Here is a 21,497-nt window from a genome sequence, read left to right as displayed (position 1 = left end):
TTCATAAAAAAAATAAATTTTAAAACATTTTAAAAAACCTTTTTAATTTTTGTTTTTAAAAAAAAAAAAAAAACTTAGTCAATCATCAGAAATTCACATCTATTGTATATATATTTAACTTAGAATGAGCTTTTAAAGCAGAAAATAGAAGGCATACACCGATGCTCAAATTGAACTACCTGAAAAATCGCACCTGGTATGTTCTTCTGGCAATCCTCCATCAATTCCTTCCCCAAAGGAGCAGCGCCAGAACCAACAAGTTTCAATGAAGAAATGTCAAATTTCCTGACCAAACTATTCTTAGCCAATGCAAGAATAATTGGCGGCACAACCCACCAAACCGTCACCCTGTACTTCTCAATAGCCCTCAGGGCCATCTCAATATCAAACTTCCCCATTGAAACAACACAATTGCCCTTTTGCAACTGGTCGTATAAAATAACTGAGAGCCCAAATACATGAAACATAGGCAACACACAAAGAACCACATGATCTAACTCACCAACCAATTCTTGGTGCGCACTTATCATCAAAGATGCTGCAATGAAATTCTTGTGCGTCAAAATGACACCTTTGCTGACACCAGTTGTCCCTGAAGAGTACAACAGAGCAGCAGCATCTGTTTGCTTAACAGAAACATCTGGAATATCTGTTACACTCCCAGATAATTCAATCAAGTCATGAAAAGAAACAATCTTAGAGCTTCTTGAAATAAGACCAGAAGAAGAAACCTTATCTTTTGAACCTAAAAGGACAGCTGGCAAGTTTAAGTCTTTAACTTTGTCCCATAATTCAGGGACTGTAATAACAAGTTTTGGATTGGAATCCTTGACTTGCTTTGAAAGCTCAGAGACCGTGTAAACAGGATTCGCAGTTGATGCTATAGCGCCTATAGCAATGACACCAAGAAAGCAAATAGGGAAATGAATTGAATTTGGAGCAAAAATCAAAACAACATCTTTTTTCGTAATGCCCAGATGGCGAAAGCTATGAGAAACCTTGATCACAATGGATTTGAACTGGGAAAAAGACAAAGATTCATCAGAATTAGCATCAATAAGTGCTAATTTGGAGCTATAAGAAGCAGAGTTTCTAAAGAGAAAATTAACCATAGAAAAACTGGGGTCACTGGGAAGAACCAAAGGTGGCGTTAAAGATCTGTAGATACCATCACGGCCATAACCAGATTTCTCCATTGAAACTAAACAATAACGACACGAGAATTAATGATTTTGTTTTTCAAACTTTGATCAGATGTATTATTAATTAAGGGTCAAAACAATTGGTGCAACCAGAAACGAAACTATAGTAATAGAATGCTGCTAAATATAAAGAACAACCGAGAGAAGGACGAGAGAATTGCCTCTTTTCTCTCTCTTGTCAGCTTTTTCTTGCTCTCTCTCCTCCCAACACATGCTTCATTCTTTCGTGTTTCTCTCATTTTTTTTTATACTTAGCATTTTCCATAGTAATAATATTAATGGCGACGTGTGGTCCTGAAGTTGAAGATGTGCAGGAGATCATGCGGTTTGGCGGGTAATTTCACAGTACTTGTGCATCTTACGTACGTGTGAAAAGTCTAAACGAACCCCACAAGAATAAATAAAATGTTTTTTACTTTGCAAATAAAATTATAAATCCCCACTCATTTTCATCATTCTCTCTTAACAAAACTATAAATGGGAGCAACAAATGACAACATATTACCATCATCGGGAAGAAATATGCAACAATTAATGTTTAATGGAAGCACGTGACGAAAGCTCTGAATTATGTCTTGTATTTCTATCAATCCATAGTAAAATCTTTTTAAATTGATACTCGGTAAATTAATAACTTTTATTATATAATAAATTTTTACGGTTTTAACTTGGGCCAATGAACTAAATTAATAATTTCTATGAAATGATAAAATAATATTTTTTAAAAAAAATTATATAACTTTGTGGTCTTATTTAAGTTATAAATTAATAATTTATTGAAATGACAAATATAGTTGACTATGATATTTTAATTATATAAAACATGACTCTATTATTACATGTTTTTCTTAAAATTTAAATCTACTTCAATCTTTTCTCTTATTTTTCTTATCGCATCTAGAAGTTCTGATGTTGACTTCTCAAATTATAATAAGAAATTATGAAGTGTTAACTTTGTAAATTAATAAATTATTAATTTATTGATTACTTAATTTCTCTTTGAATTAATAGATTTTGTATGGTCCAAACTCTATTAATTTATAGAGTTGTATTGTATATTCTGTCTATTTGCAGTAAGTGTCTTTTGCTTATTTATATTGTTTGTTTAATAGTTTGGATGCCCTCCATTTAGACCTACACACACTGACAAAATTCGTTTGCACGGCACACCTTTCTTTACCTCTAGAAAAAGATAAATAATCATCCGGACCACTGGCGGTCTTGGGACAGGACTTATACGGTTGTGAAAGCTTTGCTCAGAACTTATCCTCGCACTGTATCATATCGGCTTAATGGTTTGGAGCAAAACAATGCTGACTTTTGAAACCATTAATTAATGTTGACTCAAAATGTCATAGCTAATATTATTTATATATATATATATATAGGGTCCAGCTATGGTGCCACAGTTGTATGGTACCATAGTTGGATCCAACTATTAGATTTAGCTCTGGTGACAACTGTGGGCTAGATCCAATGGTTGGATCCAGCTGTGGTACCATACAATTGTGGTACCATAGGTTTATCCATATATATATTCAAAACAAAGATTGATTTATGTAATTTTTTAGACTTGATTTTTAATTTATTGCCGACTGTTTTATTTCTCAATTTTGGTGAAAAATTAGAACTGAACATCTGGTTCAGGGCCCAATGTAGTCCACGAAATGGATTGCGGTTTTGATTCTGGGCCCTCGAACCAACCCAACAAAATGTTTTATTTGGGGCTTCCAAACCCGGCCCGTAATGTTTATAAATGGCGGATGGGCGGCAGACATCACTCCCTTGCTCGAGTGTGTGTGTACAGATATGACATGGCCATAAAAATAAATCCAAAGGGAGAGCCACCATAAAAACTTGGTCACCCCCTCTGATTTGGCTTTACTCACTACTCACAACGGTCAAAGGTATGTAATTAACTAATTATTATGTAAGCTGTTTTGTATTTTGTAATTAAAAAATTTGGGAAAATGGCGTCGGTTGCTTCAATCAGCTGCAGCACTTCCTTATCACGACTTTCAATCTTTAGTAGATTGACGTCGTCAACTCGACCTCTATTTCTATCTCCCTCTTCACTTCCATTCTTTAGCCCCACTAAAACTACAACTAGTTGGTTCAAGGTTTATTAAGCATTCTAATCATTTTCTTAATGTTTCATTTATTTGTTACGACTTATCTTAATAATAATTTCCCATTTTGTCTGTAAAATTTGACGTGCAGGCTTCGAATCGATTTCGGTTGCTTTCAATGGCTTCTTCGGAGCCCAAAGAATCGCCCGCTAACAATCCGGGTCTTCACACCGCCCGTGATGAAGCTACCAACGGATACTTCATGCAACAAACGGTTTCCTCATTTTTCAGTTTTTACATAAATTCTTCTTGAGCTTTTTTTTAATTAATTATTAATATGGATTTATTTATTTACTTATTATCCGTTCTGGGTTTATGTGTGTGTGTTTTTTTTAATATATACGTATCAATTATTGCAGATGTTTCGAATTAAGGACCCCAAAGTTAGTCTTGATTTCTATTCTCGTGTGTTGGGCATGTCGTAAGTTTTTATTTTTATTTTCTTGCCGTGCCTTGAGAGGTCTTATTTAGGATTGCTTTGTGAATGCTTAAGAGCCATCTTATTTATCTTTTAAGTGAAAGCTAATGGCTTTTTCCTGGAGTATTTCAGGCTACTAAAGAGGTTGGATTTTCCAGAAATGAAATTTAGCCTATACTTTTTGGGCTATGAGGTAAGACAATTTATGTTGCATCTACAAGAATCTTGATTGTATCCTTTTATTAAGTGATTTTATTTCTTACTTATTTAAGTGTATGAAAACTCGTGCACACTGGTAGGGCTGGATATTCTTAAATTTTGTGACATTGATGATGATTTGATAACTCTGAAAACATTTTTTTACAAATAATTGGTTTGTGTAGGATACTGCATCAGCTCCAGCTGACCCTGTTGATAGAACTGTTTGGACTTTTGGGAAGCCAGCTACAATTGAGCTGACTCAGTATGAGTTTAATTTTATTTTTCTTCGAAACTATCTTTCTTTGCTCGTTTTGTCCAATGTTTCTCATTTTCAGTACATCTTGCAGTAACTGGGGAACTGAAAGTGATCCCGACTTCAAAGGTTATCACAATGGGAATTCAGAACCCCGTGGCTTTGGTATGTAACGTACTTTGAATGAGATATATGTGTATTTTTCATTTTAAAAAGTTGACTTATAAGACAATTTGAAGAAAAAAAGGCCAATGTTTCTTTTGTGCTCTCTATGGTTGGAAAGAATGTTAGAACAGTCCAGAACATTCACTTCATGTGCTTATTTATTGAAACTTGTATAACCCTAATTAATTTGATCAGCTAATCAATTTCTAAGTTTTCTTTTGTAATGGTTTTATGTTTACCATATTAAGAATGTACTTTTGTTTGTCCTGAGGCAAGGCTTAGGCAGAGCTGATGATATCAGCTGCTGTCTATCACTACGGTTATCCAATTGACTGCCTTGTTCTTGATTAATTTATGCATGACAATATTTCTAGAAACAGGACATATACCATTAGCTTAGTTATGGGTTTAAGCAGGGGTCTTTTAATATATTTTAGGTCTTTTCTATTATTTTACTTGTGGTAGGGACTGGAGCTAAGGACCAATAGATGGAAAACATGCCTAGACCTATTTATTTATTTGTTTCTCGAGGGTGATGAGTTTTTCAGCCACTATTTATCATATTATAATTTTTTGCTTCAATTGCTTTTTTTTTTTTTCAAAATTCCCAAATATTTTGAAGTTTTAACTTGTCATATATGGTTTTCAGGGCACATCGGCATCACTGTTGATGATGTATATAAGGCATGTGAGAGGTTTGAACGTCTAGGAGTGGAATTTGCAAAGAAACCAGATGGTGGTAAGACACCTCTTTTAGATAGGATAGTGTATCTCAATTAATATGATGCTTACTTGATGATTATCATTATCTGAATTTTAAATTTTCTAGTATCTTGCAAGATAAATCTTGACATCACTTTTTTGTGGATTCATTTTGCTGTTTTAATTGATCACCAATATCCAATATCCAATTTGATTGTCTTCACTATTGGTACTGTCATGTGCTCTTTTAATTGAAAATTTCTGTAGCAATCTAAAATCAGAAGTGACTGCTCCCAGTAATGTGTGGGTCAGTGGGTGGGTGCTCATATTGGTATTATGTATATATGAAGAAAAGGATTGTAGTCTAGAGATTAGCTTTGTAATAGTCATTTGAATGTGCCAGTGAGGACTAGATTGCAAAATCTAGGCGATAAAACACTGAGGAGCTTCTTTTCTCAATGGTTTTTTCCCTGTTTCCACTTTTCTTATTTATACATGTCAGGGGAGAACCATTTTGTGATGAAGATAATTTCTTGTTATCTTAAGAATTGATTGTTTGATCTATAGTCAAATTCTTTATATTGGTCATTGGGGTTGATTCCTACAGCACTCCTCTGTGTCTGCTCATGTTCTTCTTTGGCTGTGATACCACTTCCATGTGCCTTTCAAAATTAATAACAATATAAGAAAAGAGAATAATTTCAAGGTATAAGATGAAGTCCTGTGCATAAAATCTCATGAATGTGACATGTTCTAGTCTTCACTGTCAAAATTCATGTTAGTGCTCCATCATTGTTGCTTGTCACAGTTTGCTTATTACTAGGTCTGTTACTATTGTCTTCCAACCACTAAAGAAACAGGGATGGTTTCTTTTGATTAGAAAAGGTAGGTAAAGTTGCATGTTTTCTGTTTTAAGTTAATATGGGAGGTCAAAATCATTTGAGAACAACTTTTAGAATGGTGGTTACATGTTTTTAATTTGTAACCTCTAAATAAAGCTGTTGAACCAAATTATAAAATTACCTTTGTGCTTTCCATCTAAGATGAATGCATGCTTGTACTTGATATACCTAGCCCCTTGAAAGATTTCAAATATGTTGGTCATTCTCGAGTGCTCCCACTATCTTGCCCTTGCACATAGCTTACATGTTTCTTTGACATTATGTACACTTTGGTGTTTTCATCATTCTCCTGGATTTAATGACATTTGATGTGATCTCTAGGTTTCATGGAGGTAAGAAGTGTTTACATTTATAGTTTTTTATAGTTTAACTTGGTAGATGAGTTTTAGGATACTACAGATCCAACAAAACTAAGGGATATCACAGATTTTGAATTAATAATATCTTTTTCTTTTTTTCCCTGCTTTCTTTAAAGCTTGGTATGGCTGAAAGTTTAGTACTGAATGCCTTAAGGTTATTCTGATGTGATACTCATACATAAGCAAGTGTTTGTTGGTTTCATGATGTGTTTCCAGAATTTGAATGGGGTTTAATGCAGGCAATTATAACTATGTCTATAGGGAAAAATTAAATAATTAAATAAACATTAAATTTCAAGCTTTTATATTCATCAATAGTAATCTGTCAATCTTGCTATGATTTACAGGAAAATTGAAAGGCGTAGCATTCATTAAAGACCCTGATGACTATTGGATTGAAATCTTTGACCTCAAAACAATTGGAAAAATTGGTGGTAGCACTTGATATGACATTGCACACTCAGGTACATCTCTCAATTTTTCTCTTTTCACTCCTTTTCTCAACATTCTGCATTCCTTTGTTACTTAAACTAATAGTATGTTCTATGTAACCATATGCTTTGACAAGCTTCTAAATCTTCTTGCGAATACCCTCAATAGAGTCATAGATACACAATTTATGATAATGCTAAAACAAAGATCAAGCTTAGACAGCATTTGTGTTTGCCACAACGGAACTCATGTGGGACCCATGAGTTGATAGGAAATCATATATCAAACATTTGCTGGCTTACCATATGCACAATTAAGTATTATAAATTTGGAACCATCTCTAAGATAATAAGGCTGCATTTGATATTGTCGTTAGCAGTTGTGAAGTGTTTGGTGAGCGCTTCTAACTTTACTTTAAAAGTTAAGGTGATTTTATGCTACAGTTGTTTGATGATACATATATACTACTATTTTGTCAAAATTGTTATTATGTTTAGTATATTTACTAAACATAATAACTTTTATTTCACGATCTGAGCTTCCATTTCACATGAGTTGTGGCTTAAAATCCACATCACCATAATACCAAACTGAGTCTAAATGATAAACTGACATGGGCTTGATGGTTAGTGATTTATGTTTTTAAGTATTGAACATCGTTACTATCATGAAAAGTTTCTTGGAGGAAATTTAATAAGATTGTACCTTTGGAAAATTCCTTGAAAAAGATTGTATTTTGTACCCATTTTTTCCCCATGAATGGGGAATTGATCTCTTGGTAAAAAATTTGGATCTGTTTTAATGTTTAAAATATGTTTTTATTTTTGGACGGAGTTTTGGAAAATTTAGGGTGAATCTTAAAAAAAAAAAGGGGGGGCTCAGAGTAGATACAGGCTTCTCGTCATTTCATAAATGTTTATTGGTTGCTGCCAGCAATGTTTCCCATTGTTTTTTTTTTTTTGGGGGGGGTGGGGGGTAGTTTAAGATTGTCCTTGTTTTTTGTTTGCCAGAGTGAATTCTTTATATTCTTTTGCTTCTCAGCACAATTACTAAATTTTTTTTTGTTTTATTTATTTATTTATTTATTTTTGTTGTTGTGGACTTCATGTAGCTCGGCAGAAAATTATGTTGTCATGTTATTATTATCATATTTTTCTGAATGAGCTCTTGAACTTAAAATAATTGGTTTTCACGCAGGGAAGGCGGGATCCATTCATTGTAGTGTTTGATAAATTCTCTGTTGAATAGAACGTCTTCCATGAGACGCATTATGGACTGAAATACGATCGCAAATATGTTTCAAACTCCGAAAGACTTGTACTCCAATAATGAGGTTATGATCAAAGCATCTATTTTCAATATGTGTGATCTTCTGCTTGTTAGTTGAGGATATTGAAGAGAAGTATGGTATGTGAACTTCCATTTGCTGATTTCTTTTCTTCACCCAACCAAAGGTTATCATGGCCATAGGGGTATAAGGCTAGTTTTTTCCCTTGTGGATTTAAAAGATTTGAGGAGATAGGAAATCACAGATCAAATAAAAGTTAGCCTATCTAATTCTTCTCTTCTACTATTGTCCGCACTTCACTTTCTATTGTCTGATGTGCTGTTATTGTACACTGCAAATTAATGATTGCATTGCTCCAACTCACATTTTGGTAAAGTATGGATGTTAGCACCGGAGAAATTTTTATTTTTATTGCCCTTGAATCTTTGATTTACTATGATTGTAAATTTGGGGAAGTCTTGAAAATAGATTGGATAATGTTATTTTATGTAATTATTTTCTTAAATACATATCAAAAGTCAATAGGGTTATGTTGTTCGGTACAAATGTGAATGTTGACTTTTGGTGTAATGTAACTAGTCAACCGGATCAAGGTAAAGGGCTCAATAATTGGATGCTAAATACTCGAGTTCATCATATGAAAGCATTTCAACATTTGAAGCAAAGGTTCATACTTTCTTTCCTCATTAAAGTCATTTTGGCACAAGGGGAAATTAAATAAAAAAAAAATATAGCCTTGAAATAGAGGGCACTGAAAGTGTTGTAGCCCCGCACCGCCACTACTCAAGTGTATTCATTTTTTTCAAACATTCAATTGCGTGGCGTGCTTGTAGTTTAATACAAAAATTTGCTCCAAATTTCTACCAAGTCAAAATCCAAAGATCTTTGATTAAAACTCAAATTATTTGTATAATTTAGTAATTAGCGTGCTCGTTAGCCTCCCGAAAGAAGACAGATCTTTCATATAAAATTGCAAAACCTTGATAATATATATTGCTTGTGCTACCCTCCCTATTGACAACAGACCCTCTTTTTAATATTATTATTAATGAAAAAACGTTCATTTAAAAGAATGAATAAATTATTTCAAGTGTCATGTTGTCAGTAGGTTCCAGGCCTTTTGACCTTCTACGCTTCACTAGAAAAGACATTCCTAGAAAGCTTTTCCCCTACTAATTATTCAAAACTAAATAATCCCCCCCCCCCCCCCCACCCAAAAGAAATTTTATTTGATTAAACAAATAAAACATATAATATAGTTGGCAACCCAATTATTTTAATCTTAAATGCTTATGGCTTGCGGTTGCTACAGTACGTGTATCAATTTTTTTTTAATTAATCAATAATGATGATGCTCTTATTAATAATTCCTCGATATTAAAATTGAATTAAATTATTATTATTATGTAGAAAAAGGCTGGACAAGTAACAGTGGTGCAACCCTGACAGAGATCTTGTGAACAAAGAAATTTTGGACTCCACTGGATTGGATTGGACTGGTTCCCAATGGGGATTCCCTGACCCTTTTAATATTTTAATAACTTCAATAATTATGTATTTTCTTTTTTTAAGTCCCCGGTAAAATTACACAAATTTCCCAACTCAAAATTTCTGGTCTGTGGAAATTAAATAATGAAAATGATATAACGCATATGCATATATTATTGGTGAGCATACATCATAGGTTATTGGATAAAGAATCAAAGACACGTGGACCAATTATTGTAAGGTATGAAAGCATCACGGGAATATTAATAATTGTGACCGGCAACCTCACAATTAATTATTGGAAGGGTTGAACAAGAGAGATTATGATCTGCATCAGCCTATGGGGTTTAGCAAATTACAAATCTCTTAATCAAATTCTTATACTTTTTTAAGACTCATGTCGATTGGTTTTCTTGAATTTTACACGTATACGTTAACATAATTTTAATGATATATGAGCCAAGTCGTAAGAGAGCATCTTCAAATGACAATAAGTGATTGCCTGTAATGAATAGAATGGTTAATAATGCAAGGAATCCATGAGTTGAAACGGAAAACAAACTGTTAATGCCATTATTTGCTGCTGGCTTCTTGATTTGTGAACAAGCACAAGCCACTTGGCTTTGTATACCTACTATTAGCTTAGCACGAAAAGATTTAAAGTGTTCAGTCATGTATTTTAAATCTTCAGTCTATTGCATTTTATGGTAATTACACTACAACAAAAAGGTCATTTCCGAGGGTAAATGTCCTCAAAAATATTCATGTGCTCTTGGAAAATTCATTTTTGAGAGAACGTTGTTATCAACTATCGTCGTATTAAGTCACATCGAGAAAATACAATTATCAGAGAGAAAAATACTTTTTCCACAACACTTTCTTCAAAAATAACATTAACTGCCCTCGAAAATAGTCCACCGGAAATCAAATAGTTGCACATTTCCAATTTAATTTTGGTAAGTAGACATTAGGGATAAATGCCCAATTAAATAAAAAAGCAAGTTTGAGAATACATGTACTACGTACTCTTCAAGAAGTTTATTGTGATTGAGTTTGTAATTCAAGTTGATTTGATAATTTTACCGAGTAAAAACACTGAAATATATATACACAAATATGAGGCCAGATCTTTAAAATTTCAAATCAATATGAGAGAGAATATCCAACTATATATGAGGAATCCTTGAATGTTCACATACACATACAAAATTAAAAAACTGACTGTGTAAGAAGACTGAGATTATGATTAATAAATATTGGTCATTGTTAAGGCGTTTGCCTCCACAAAATTCCAAAACATGCACCATCATCCTTCTGTTTTAAAATTAATGGTGATTAAGTTCCCACCTTGAATCTCTGACCAATTTATTCATATAAAAGTCTAGTGTGTACTGTATTCCTGGCTAGCGATGCACTCATTGCATCAAATAGAACATTATTTTATGGGGGCTAGAATAGCCTTTTCACCTAGTGTAACATATTATTAACACCCAATTGATCAAACAAGGAGGGCGCCCTCATATAACTCTCTGCTAATATTTTAAATGTAATATTAATAAAAACTTCAGGGCGATGCAGTTTGGTATAACACTTTCAGCCTCAATTTTCCGTAGCGGAATCCTCTAAATCATCGATTTCGTCTTTCAACTTATGGGGTATTATTGTGCAAATTACTGTAAAATTTGGAATAACAAGAACGTAAACTTAAAGAGTGGATCGAAGAGTCAAAAATTTTCATAGATATAGAGTGGAGTGTACAAAGAAGAGGCATAATAAAAAGGCTAATGCTAAGTTACATGCATGTACCTTACAATCCTCTCACATGAATAGTATCCATTCACTATTTATGTGAGAGGGTTGTAAGGTACATGCATGTAACTTAGAGGGATCCTAATAAAAATAGTAGTATATTACAGATTGCTTGTTGTTTGGTTAAGTTTGACATCAAAGTTTTGTTTCTTGAATGAGGATAAGTTCTTATCTCGTTTTCACAAAACATTTACTTCTGATTGGGGGTTGCAGTGACACAGAGTCCCAAAAAGAAATATATGCACAAAATAAAAGGAAGCATTTACCATGTACCGTCAAAGCACAAGAAAAAGGAAATTAACAAAAGAACAGAAAATAAAAATGTTTTATCAATTCAATTCATTTCATCAAAAAAACACAAAGCCCCAGAAACTCAAAGTCATATCATCTTTGAATCTCCGTCTGATCACCCCCTTACTTACCCCGTCAAATCATTCAGATTTTTTTTTTTAATACTTACAGGAGAATACAAGAACACAAGTCAGTTTCAAATCATCATGATTCATGATTCATGATTCAGTAGTTGAAGTAGTGGTACATGACCTTACTGTCCTGCAACTTGGTTTCTTGATCAGTGCTACTGAAGAAGTTGATGTTGTTTTCATTGTTACAGCCATTTATGTTACTACAGCTAATCAATTGCTTAACATCTTCAAGTGAATAGTCTGATGCAATTTCCCCAAAATACCCATTTGGCTTCTCACTCCATTGGTTGAGACTCTCATGACCACCTCTATCGCTGCTGCCATAGTTGAGCATGAACTTCTGGTTATTCTCTTCAAACCCATTCGAGTAATTAAAGCCCTGATGAAACCCAATATCTTCTTGTTTGATCTGGCTGCAGCTACCATCAGAAGAACTGCAACTTTGCTCGCTACCAAAAGTCAAGAAATTGTCTTTCATTGGATAGTAACCCTGCATGGAATTATTATTACTAAACAGCTGGTTTTCTTGGATTTGAATCAAGTTGTTATTGTCGAAAAGATGTAATGGTGTGTTTGATGAAATGGGTTCAAAAGAATCAAAAGAGTTACTGATAAGAGATTTATTAGAAGGGGTGTAATAGGGTTGAGATGGTAGTAGTGACACTAAAGCTTGGTGATGATGATGAGATGATGGGATCAGTGGTGGAGCAGTGCTCTTCTTTTGTGATGATAATGGAGGAGCCATGGCCATGAGTTTCTTCTTGAGCTTTGTGTTCCAGTAGTTTTTGATATCATTATCAGTCCTACCCGGTAGCTGAGCAGCTATAATTGACCATCTGCAAACACATGTGCCATTGCATGTTATATGTATGTGTTAGCAAAAGTCCTTAAATACGAAAAGAAGTTAAAAATTCCAGAGCCTTTTTTTCAAAGAAACTGTGAGTATGACTGTTGATGTTGGATCTAAACTTGGCATGCATGCGAATGATCAACCAAAAATAGCACTATTTTTTGATAGATTTGATAGTTATTATTACTTTCATCAAAGCAGTTGAAAAAAAAAGGGAAAAAAAGGTAGAACAAATATGGTACCTGCTTCCAATGCTAGCAAAGAGGCTACAGATCAGCCTATCTTCCTCATCAGTAAATTCCCCATGTTTAATATTTGGCCTCAAATAGTTGAGCCATCTCAGTCTGCAACTTTTCCCACATCTCTTTAGACCTAATCCAAATTAAACCAACCAATAAATAAATAAATACACTTCTATGTGTCTTAGAGTGAAAAAGAGAGTGAATCATGTATGCTCTTACCAGCTTTCTGAGGAAGAGCAATCCAGTTGCCACCAGTGCCATATTTCTCTATGTACTCCTTAAGCTTTGAGTCTTCTTCAGGTGACCATGGCCCCTTCTTCACATTTGCCTTGTCACAGCAAGGAGCCCTACCCATTTCTCTCTCTTTTCTCTCTCCCTCTCTCTCTCCTTCTCTCTGTCTCTCTCTCTCTTTCTTTCCGAAAGACGAAGTGTTTTGATCTTTGGATATATGCTGACCTCTTTAAGTAACCAAAGGGTCTAGCTCTCACTTTATAAATGAATGAATATTATTATTACCTCTGTTTAGCTGGGGGCTGTGTGACCTATATAGAGCCAATTAATAGGAAATTTAACTTATTCATCGGTTTGTGTCTAGTAAGAAACTAGCATACAAATATTTTATTCATAAAGATTCATGAAGTCAAAATGGTGGACAAGTTCAATAAGCTGTTTTTATGCTAATTAGCTTAGCTAAAAGAACTTTCCATCTCTTCTCATAGTTTAAACCCTTGCTAAGTCAATCTATTATTGCTTTTGTTGAAAGCATCCAAAGTCTTGATAAGAACTAGAAATGGTATTGGTCACTTAATTGATCAATGAACTGATAGCTACACCTCTCTTTGAATTGTGACATTTTCCGAACCGAAGACCTTTGCCATTGGTAGATAAACATATAACTAACTGGATTCAACTTCGTTAAAAAGATTGTCAAACCAAAAAAATTATATATATATGACACCAATAATGTGCTTAATGCTTTCATATTATAAGTATCTCTCTTGACCTATACTTTTATTAAGAAAAAATATAAAGTGATAATTGATCGTTATTCATACACTTTTTGCAAAATATTTCAAAGTCAAGAATAATTCGGATCAAGAGAGCTTTCCGCATTTGATATTTTAATCAAATACAATCCATTTTTCATAAATGTAATTGAGATATGGTAAGATTTTTCACTGAATTGATTTTTTTCAACTATTTTAATTTTGTATTGTGGGTATTATGTGATCCAATTTATGAAAAAAATGTTGCAAAATTATAAGTATAGATTAAATCAGACTGTACCCTTTGTTTTTTAAGATCCTTTCTCTAGAACTCAGGGTCCATCAATTGTGTTTTGTGTATATGATTACCCAAAACAGTAACAATGAAATGAACACATACATATTGATGGACCCATCAGGCAGATAGATTCTTCGTATTCAATCAGGTGTTTGGGACAGACTCATCAATGCCTTTTTTTGCATTGTTGACGAATCATTGCTATTGCTACAGTTTTATTATGCGAAAAAAGGCAAACAATCTTTACAGACGATCATGGTACGTTTTAGCATTTCCTTTTGTGTTTTGCTAAGCGACACATAGAAATCGAGGCCTCAGGACGAAATGCAAGGGACCCTACCGGATTTTGTAGGCCATAAAAATCAGCACTTCCATTTTCCATGGTCTAAACTGTAACTATACTTGCAGTATGCATTCTAAAAATAGAAACGTTCCTCGATCGCTTAAGTTGAACATGTACTGCATATTATGGTGTATAACTTTTTGATTGGCCATTATTTTGCAACCTCTCAGCCTTGCGTGCCTCAAGGAGGCAATGATCAATTCATCCTTTGGTTATTTGCTGAACCTTATGGAATGACTTAATTAAGCGAAATATTCGCTTTTATTTTTACAAATACAAATTCCATTTTACCCTAACTAGTAACTGCGACTTTTAAGTGTAAAAACCGCAATACCATATGAACCTCAGAATCAGAATTTATATGAGAGACCATAGAAAGATCTATATACATTAACTTTCCCCAAATAAAAGGCACGCATGCATCATAAGTGAGCAACATGACGCAAATAAAAATCTTAGACGCTAATGTGGTCAAATGACTATTTGAAAATATGAATTGAAGTTTTTAACTAGCTATTGCTCTCAACAATGTAGAGGATATCAGTTCGAGATTATATAAAAGAAAGTGACGTAGCAATCAGCCGTATATGACATATAATATAGAATTCCTATGACATATAATATCTCATTTCGAGTCAATTTTGGTGAGCTTTCATGATGCTTTAGATCTTAGCTTAAAGGAAAAAGAAAAAACAAAGAAAAAAACTATGTATATGATGAATATTGGGGCAAAGTTGGAACATTTTCATGTCTTTTGGCTTATTTTTCTTCTTTTTATTAATTACTGCTCTCAATATTTAATCTGAGGTGGGGAAAAATAGAACTTGCACATGCTTTGACTCAGTTGTCAGTTCATATTAATGCTTAATTTTTTTGGTCATATCTTTGGCTACTTTAAAGCAAGAAAACATGAGATTCACAAGAAAACGTAAAAATTTATTATGATTTCATATTGAGATAGAGACTATGACAATCAGATCCGTTGAAATTTAAAGTGCTTACATCAATGCATTTAAAATTTGCATGTTAACTATGATATAAATAATCGTGGTCCCATGTATTAATTTCATTATCTATGCTAATTAATGAGCTTGATTGAGTCATTGCAAACGTGTATTGGTACCTAGTTGTTCAATTCATTGATTCATAACAACCAGTTCTTTGGAAATTTTAATAAATCACGTATAATGTGGAAATATCAAATTCTCCATCATCTTATAATTCACTTTCCCTCGAGAAAGATAAAATAATAATAAAATCTGAAAAAAAAAAGATTGATAATTGTATAGTTCTTACTCCATTTGGAAACTTACACAATCCAATTGCGTATTATATATATGCTGAATGAAAGATAAATTATAGTAGTCGGCGCTTAAAATTAAGGTCACTAAATCAAATGAGTGATACTGAAAGCAAATGATATGTAAACAAAGACATGTTTACCTATCTTGTATTCTTATTATACCCCTCTGTGTACCAACAACATTTGCATTCATATCCCTGTTCGTTGACCTGTCAATTTGTAAAGGCCATCATCATTTCAATTCGTATTAATCAAACCTTTTCGCTTGAGAAAGGGTGCCCATGTCCAATTAATAAAGCTACCTTTTCTACGTGCAAATTGATAAGTAATGGTGACAAATAGCTGAGGTTCTCTTATTATCTTTGTTTCTAATGATAGCGATTATTAGATAAGAATGTAAAAATAAATGTTATTAAATATTGACCATACACTGGCATAAATATATGCATGATTCAAGATATTTAAAAGTTTAAAAGAACTTATACTAAGAAGAGAAAGTCTTATACAATACTATCCCAATGATGCCGAGCAATCAAATCGTGAGACTTGTCCTAACTTTCTCAATTAGGAAAGGATGATAAATCAAATATATTTAGATATACCTTATCTTAACTTTTTAAAGATCATTTTGATTTCTTTCTTACAGACTAGCTAAGCAAACATATCAGGCATCAGAGAATATTTGTAAATTCAATTATGTACACAAATAGTTACTTAAGAGAATAGTAAATATTAGAGGTTAATAAAGTAATGACAATATAAAATTAACCCAGTTGACTTAGTTGATGATAAAACCCAAAAATAATTGACAGTTAGCATAATTTATCAACAAATATTGGTGGTTAATTATTGAAGTTTTTTAAGGTAAAACAGCCAAGCACAGAGCTTGCACAAGTTCCTTGTCTTTTTTATACTGCCCTTGACGGTGACAATTTAGGCTGCTAGACTAGACCCTAATTTCAAATATCGAATGCTAATCAGCAAGAAATTCTAGAGCCAATGCTTTAAATAACTTTAAACTCATAACGAAAGCAAACCCTTTAAATAATAATTAATAATAAGTTTCATTATCCTCATTATTCAAATTCAAAAGTTGCTTTCTTGCCATTATTTTTTTCATTTCGTACATTTGACACAGCAACATGCTAAAACTTTATGCATGTATAAATAATTGTTCCTTATCCTTGTTCGTTTATACAAGCATATGGATACTATACGTTACAAATAATTAACAGAGAAAAGCAAGGATATGCATGGCAACCTACACCTAAATCTTACTTGTAAATAGATATGGAATCGAAAGGGACAGAGATAGAGGCATTTGTTAATTCACACAGCAAATTAAAGAAAGCAATAACGAGTTTAAAAATTCAAGTTTCTGTGTCGTTTCTTCGGCTGAGAGGAATCTTTAATTTGAAAATAAACAAAATGGTGTCTTGAATTCTCTATCAAGACAACAAACAACGAAATAATTAATCGAAGTTAATGTATCATTGGAGCAAATTAAATACAGGAACATGCAGAAGAGACAAATGTCGTCATATGCATTGACTCCCCTAGACAGGAAAGATGCATACTCATGTACGTTTTTTCTCACTTTCTCAACGGTTGGCAAACTAAGCTAGAAAAATTTTGATGCAGGCTGTACCCATTATTTCTTCATAAACAATATTCAATTATTTTTGGGAAAAGCAAAGCAAGACTTGTTATTTGCAAACTTTTGCACTTTGGCCCCCCTTTTTGGCCTATTTCTTTGAATTGTTTTCCATAATTTTATTTACCAAAATAAACATATTAACTTTCATGTGGTGTGAAACCAAAAGAACTGAAAAATATCAAGTTGTTCTTCTTGTTACCACCCTCGTATTGTCAACTACATTTTTCTATATATTTTTTTCCCTACATTAATTCCATAACCTTTGACGGGTCGTACATGTATATGTGTGAAATTTATTATGTCTAGGTATAATTTATAAAGATTTAGGTTCTTTCTCCAGTGGGAGCATCTGCATATTTGAAAGTATAAATTTGAGGCTAATCGGTGCTACACAGTTCTAAAAATTTAACAATTTATCATTGATAAATCATGCTAACTAGCCTCAAATATATATTGAATGTTTAGAAGTCCAGATCCAGTGAGTTTCAAAAAAAATTATAAGTATTTATCTAAATTAGGAAAATGGAAATTGACATTTTTTTATCAGATTTGAGAACACCCTTCATGAAATAACAATTTTTAAAATATATTTTAAATTATTGAAAACTTCAACTTACCTCTGGCCATTTTTGTTAAGAAGGCAAAAAAATTTCATCAACTGCCCCGTTTTTTCCTTGACCTTTGGAAAAAAAAAAAAAAAAAAGGTATGTTGAGGTGTACAATAGTTTACGATATTTTGAAGATTTTCATTTTACAAGGAATAATTGAAAGTTATCTTTTTTTATTTAAAAAAAGAAAAAAGGTTAGAAGGGTAGGCAAAATCCAAACCAGTCTTTTAACTACTACTACCTCTCTTGGATTCAAACATGGGTGACTAAATGAATAATGCTAAATGAAAACCATACATTAAGTGTATGGGAGTAAAAAAAAAGGTCTTAAGCCTACCCTTTTCTTTCTGAATGAAAGTATTTTCCCCTCTTAAAATAAAATATAAAAAAAGTCATAACCTAAATACTTTGAAAACGGACACAAACAGATGGATATATACCCTACACCTGGCACTTGCCTTAGCGTGATTGGATCACTAATTTGTAAACACATTTGCATTTTAATAAAAGATTGTTCGTGATCCCTACTTGAAAAATTCGGCTTCCTGATCCTTACTAAGATTATCAGTTGTCTTATTAATTCCCTAGTTAATTGGTGATTTCTGAAAAAAAAAATTACTTCTAATTTTATATTTTGATCCTTAATATAATTTCATGGGGAATATTGTTTTGTTTATCATGTTTCTTATCAAAGTAAATTCTCCCTAAATACTTCTATTCAATTTAATTCCGGTCTGAATATATAGACGGGTTTAAAGGTGCAAAGCCATTTCAATTTTCTCTTTTTTTTTTTCTAAAGAACAGAAAAATTGCACTAAATTCAATTGACTTAAAACTTTGTTTTTGGTAAATCAATTGTGAAATGCTTTTCTATTTCTTTTCTAGAATACTCATTATCTGCTTTACATCTTCTATGCGAAAGTGTTCAATTTTCATAAGGTTTTCTAGACGCGTATTCAAAAGGTCGAATAATGTATGTATATTGGACTTTTTGAGACAATTATAGATCCTGGGAGACATTTCTAATTGGTCAATAAAAATTGATTTCAATGCGATTTCTTTTTCTTTTTCGTTAGTTTAGCCAATCTATCATGAAAATTAAAAAAGGGTAAAGCAACCTTGTATTGATTGTTCTCTAAATGTAAGTTTTTAAGTAATCGTTGTTATTCATTGGATTCCAAAAGAACTACTTCGTTAAAATTGGGGAATTGCTGCAATTCTTCCTAAATAGCCTGGATTCTCCCGTCGAGAGTCACTTTGAAAGTTTTACCTAAACTCTTCCAACTAAATAGAATATCCAATTAGTCCTTATTTTTTGAAAATTATCTATAAAAGACTTTATCGTTACTTTTATTACTTTTGGGTTTAACTTTCAAAGAAAGAATATATATTTTTATCTGATATAACTAAAAATTCTAATAAGTCGTACACGCAACAGTTAAAAATAAAGAATAATAAAGTAGATTTTAACTTAAACGAATATAGAAGAGGCCTCTTAATTTTTTTATATAAATATATGAACTAATTAAATAAGTAATTTAAATTATAAAGATTAAATAAATATATTTTTTCACATCACCTAATGAATAAATATCAATTCAATTGAGATGGACTAAAGTGGGGTGATATTCACACTACCTGAAAGTCAAATTTGTCAAGTTTGAACCGTTATGAGTTTCGGAATAAGACACAATTAGTGAAACAAGCAGGGACTTATTGATGCAAATATTGAAAACACAAAAGTCAAACAAGTCCTAACTGGGATTCGCTCGGACAAAAGACAAAGTGCCTCGCTGTCTTAAATGACGTCATATGTTGCGTAACACACGAACACTCGTGTTCAATGTTGCGACTTGTGATGGGAGTTAAAAAAATTAAAAATTAAAGATTAAAAGAGCGCCAAAAAAATCATTTTCAAAAGACTTGTCTCTAACTCTACGAAACCGATACGTGGCACCCGATCCTCGATTTTCACGACTGATTTTGATTCTTCCACCAATTTGTCCTCGTCCCCAAGCTTGATTGGCTTCACTCGCGCGTGCTCTCATTCTCTTCTTGAAAAAAATAATAATAATAAAGAAGCTTTCATTAAGGTTTTAAACATTTTCATGAATTTATGTCTTTTCATTTTTTCTTCTATTTTATGTTTTTTTCCTTTATTTTCTATTTTCTTTTTCTCTTTATCCATTTATTAGATTTTTCATTTATTGGATTTGTTTGTATTTTTTGTGTTTGAATATTGCATATCTGCCTCTCTTGAAATTATTTCTGTGCCGAATATAGTGTTATTTCAATTTATTCGTTAGGATCGTGTCAATATTTGTATAAGGATGACATAGTTGTATTGGAGTTATTGAAGAACTCCAAGAGTTAGTGCATTGGGATTTTGATGAGGTAGGCGAGTAAATAATGGCATGGGCGAGAGTTCGTTTAGAGACTTTTAAAGATTATTATAAGATAGACAATTTTGGTACCAAGTTTTTGTAGTTTTGTATTTGGTTTTTAAAATTGTGTTGTGTTGTTTGTCTTGGATTATCGAATATATCGATTTTCTTTTATCAATGGAAAAGAGTCTCCCTTGCATTAGTTGAGGCGAGCTAAGGTGGGCTAAGCATGTCCTATAAAATTTCTCTAGTGCTTAAGTAGTTCCAATGAGTGAAATTTTTATTTCCTTTCCATTAGTAAAAATTTGTAGTGTTTGTAGATATATTTGTGTTTAGTTAATAGAAGTTGTATTATTTTAGGATTGAATCTTAGGTTTTATTCTATATATTATACTTAAGTTGAATGTGATCTTGTATTTACGCCTTCATAACATTTTATTATTGACCATTATTAGTCTTTAAACAAATGCATTCCTTTAAACCAAAAAAAAAAATTGATGAATTTGATGTGATTTGAGACGCTTTTCACAAATTTGACAAAATTGTTAATAAATTTACAATCTATAGTTTATTTATACAAATCAGCTTGGCATTAAAATGAGTGAGTTTTTGGTGTTTGCTTGTGCGAGTGGTGATGGTATGACAAGTGCTACATTTTGGTTGAGTGTGTGTGTACAACCAGGCAGGATGATGAGATGGGGTTTGTTGGGTGAGATCAGACGAGAGCCAATCAATCACTCACCTCATGCAATTGCAAGCCTTTTGGTTTTTATATATATCTCCTGTACTATATAAGCAAGCTATCTGTATAGCTACTTGATCTGGTTGGTAAGTATTGGTTCAAACCTACAAAAGATTATTAAATTAAGCAAGTCTCTAGTGTGGGGTTGACTAAATTGTATTTTTGAGGCATCATTATCACTTAAATCTTAATCAGGAAAAAATTTATCAATAATTATGCTTCAATTTTCCTTCAAAAATAAAATTTTCTTTTTAATATTCATGCTTATAGATAACCAATCAACACCGAAGGAGTTACATAGATGAAGGAGA

At 32.6% G+C, this 21,497-nt stretch overlaps 3 protein-coding genes across 5 annotated transcripts in view; 1 reads left to right on the top strand and 2 right to left on the bottom strand.

Annotated features, from left to right (window-relative positions):
- Positions 1-1,420, bottom strand: part of LOC18035114 (4-coumarate--CoA ligase-like 7) — a 4,029-nt gene extending 2,609 nt beyond the window's left edge. Inside the window, exon 1 of the mRNA XM_006424422.2 lies at positions 177-1,420. Coding sequence (XP_006424485.2) covers positions 177-1,196 — 1,020 coding nt within the window. The 5' untranslated portion in view covers positions 1,197-1,420. The remainder of the gene's footprint in view (positions 1-176) is intronic.
- Positions 1,421-3,008: 1,588 nt separating this feature from the next.
- On the top strand, positions 3,009-8,450 carry LOC18034951 (lactoylglutathione lyase). Of its 3 annotated transcripts, none has more exons than XM_006424415.2 (9): positions 3,009-3,109; positions 3,423-3,545; positions 3,691-3,752; positions 3,882-3,942; positions 4,133-4,212; positions 4,298-4,368; positions 5,018-5,107; positions 6,679-6,795; positions 7,961-8,450. In XM_006424415.2, the coding sequence occupies exons 2-8, from the start codon at positions 3,450-3,452 to the stop codon at positions 6,774-6,776; spliced, it is 558 nt and encodes a 185-aa protein (XP_006424478.1). In that variant the 5' UTR covers positions 3,009-3,109; positions 3,423-3,449; the 3' UTR covers positions 6,777-6,795; positions 7,961-8,450. The 3 variants fall into 3 exon arrangements, with proteins under 3 accessions (XP_006424478.1, XP_024035144.1, XP_006424476.1); XM_024179376.1 differs by lacking the exon at positions 3,009-3,109 and adding an exon at positions 3,146-3,322 and having other exon boundaries at positions 7,966-8,450; XM_006424413.2 differs by lacking the exon at positions 3,009-3,109 and adding an exon at positions 3,146-3,322.
- A 3,270-nt stretch (positions 8,451-11,720) lies between these two features.
- On the bottom strand, positions 11,721-13,321 carry LOC18035083 (transcription factor RAX2). The gene is made up of 3 exons (XM_006424411.2): positions 13,085-13,321; positions 12,866-12,995; positions 11,721-12,609 (listed from the first exon to the last, which is right to left on the bottom strand). The coding sequence occupies exons 1-3, from the start codon at positions 13,218-13,220 to the stop codon at positions 11,865-11,867; spliced, it is 1,011 nt and encodes a 336-aa protein (XP_006424474.1). The 5' UTR covers positions 13,221-13,321; the 3' UTR covers positions 11,721-11,864.
- Between the last annotated feature and the right edge of the window lie 8,176 nt (positions 13,322-21,497).

Source organism: Citrus clementina, unplaced genomic scaffold, assembly GCF_000493195.1.
Source record: "Citrus clementina cultivar Clemenules unplaced genomic scaffold, Citrus_clementina_v1.0 scaffold_8, whole genome shotgun sequence".
Classification (NCBI taxonomy): Eukaryota; Viridiplantae; Streptophyta; class Magnoliopsida; order Sapindales; family Rutaceae; genus Citrus; species Citrus x clementina.
Note: the sequence above shows the minus strand (reverse complement) of the source record. Positions and strands in the feature narration are given on the sequence as shown.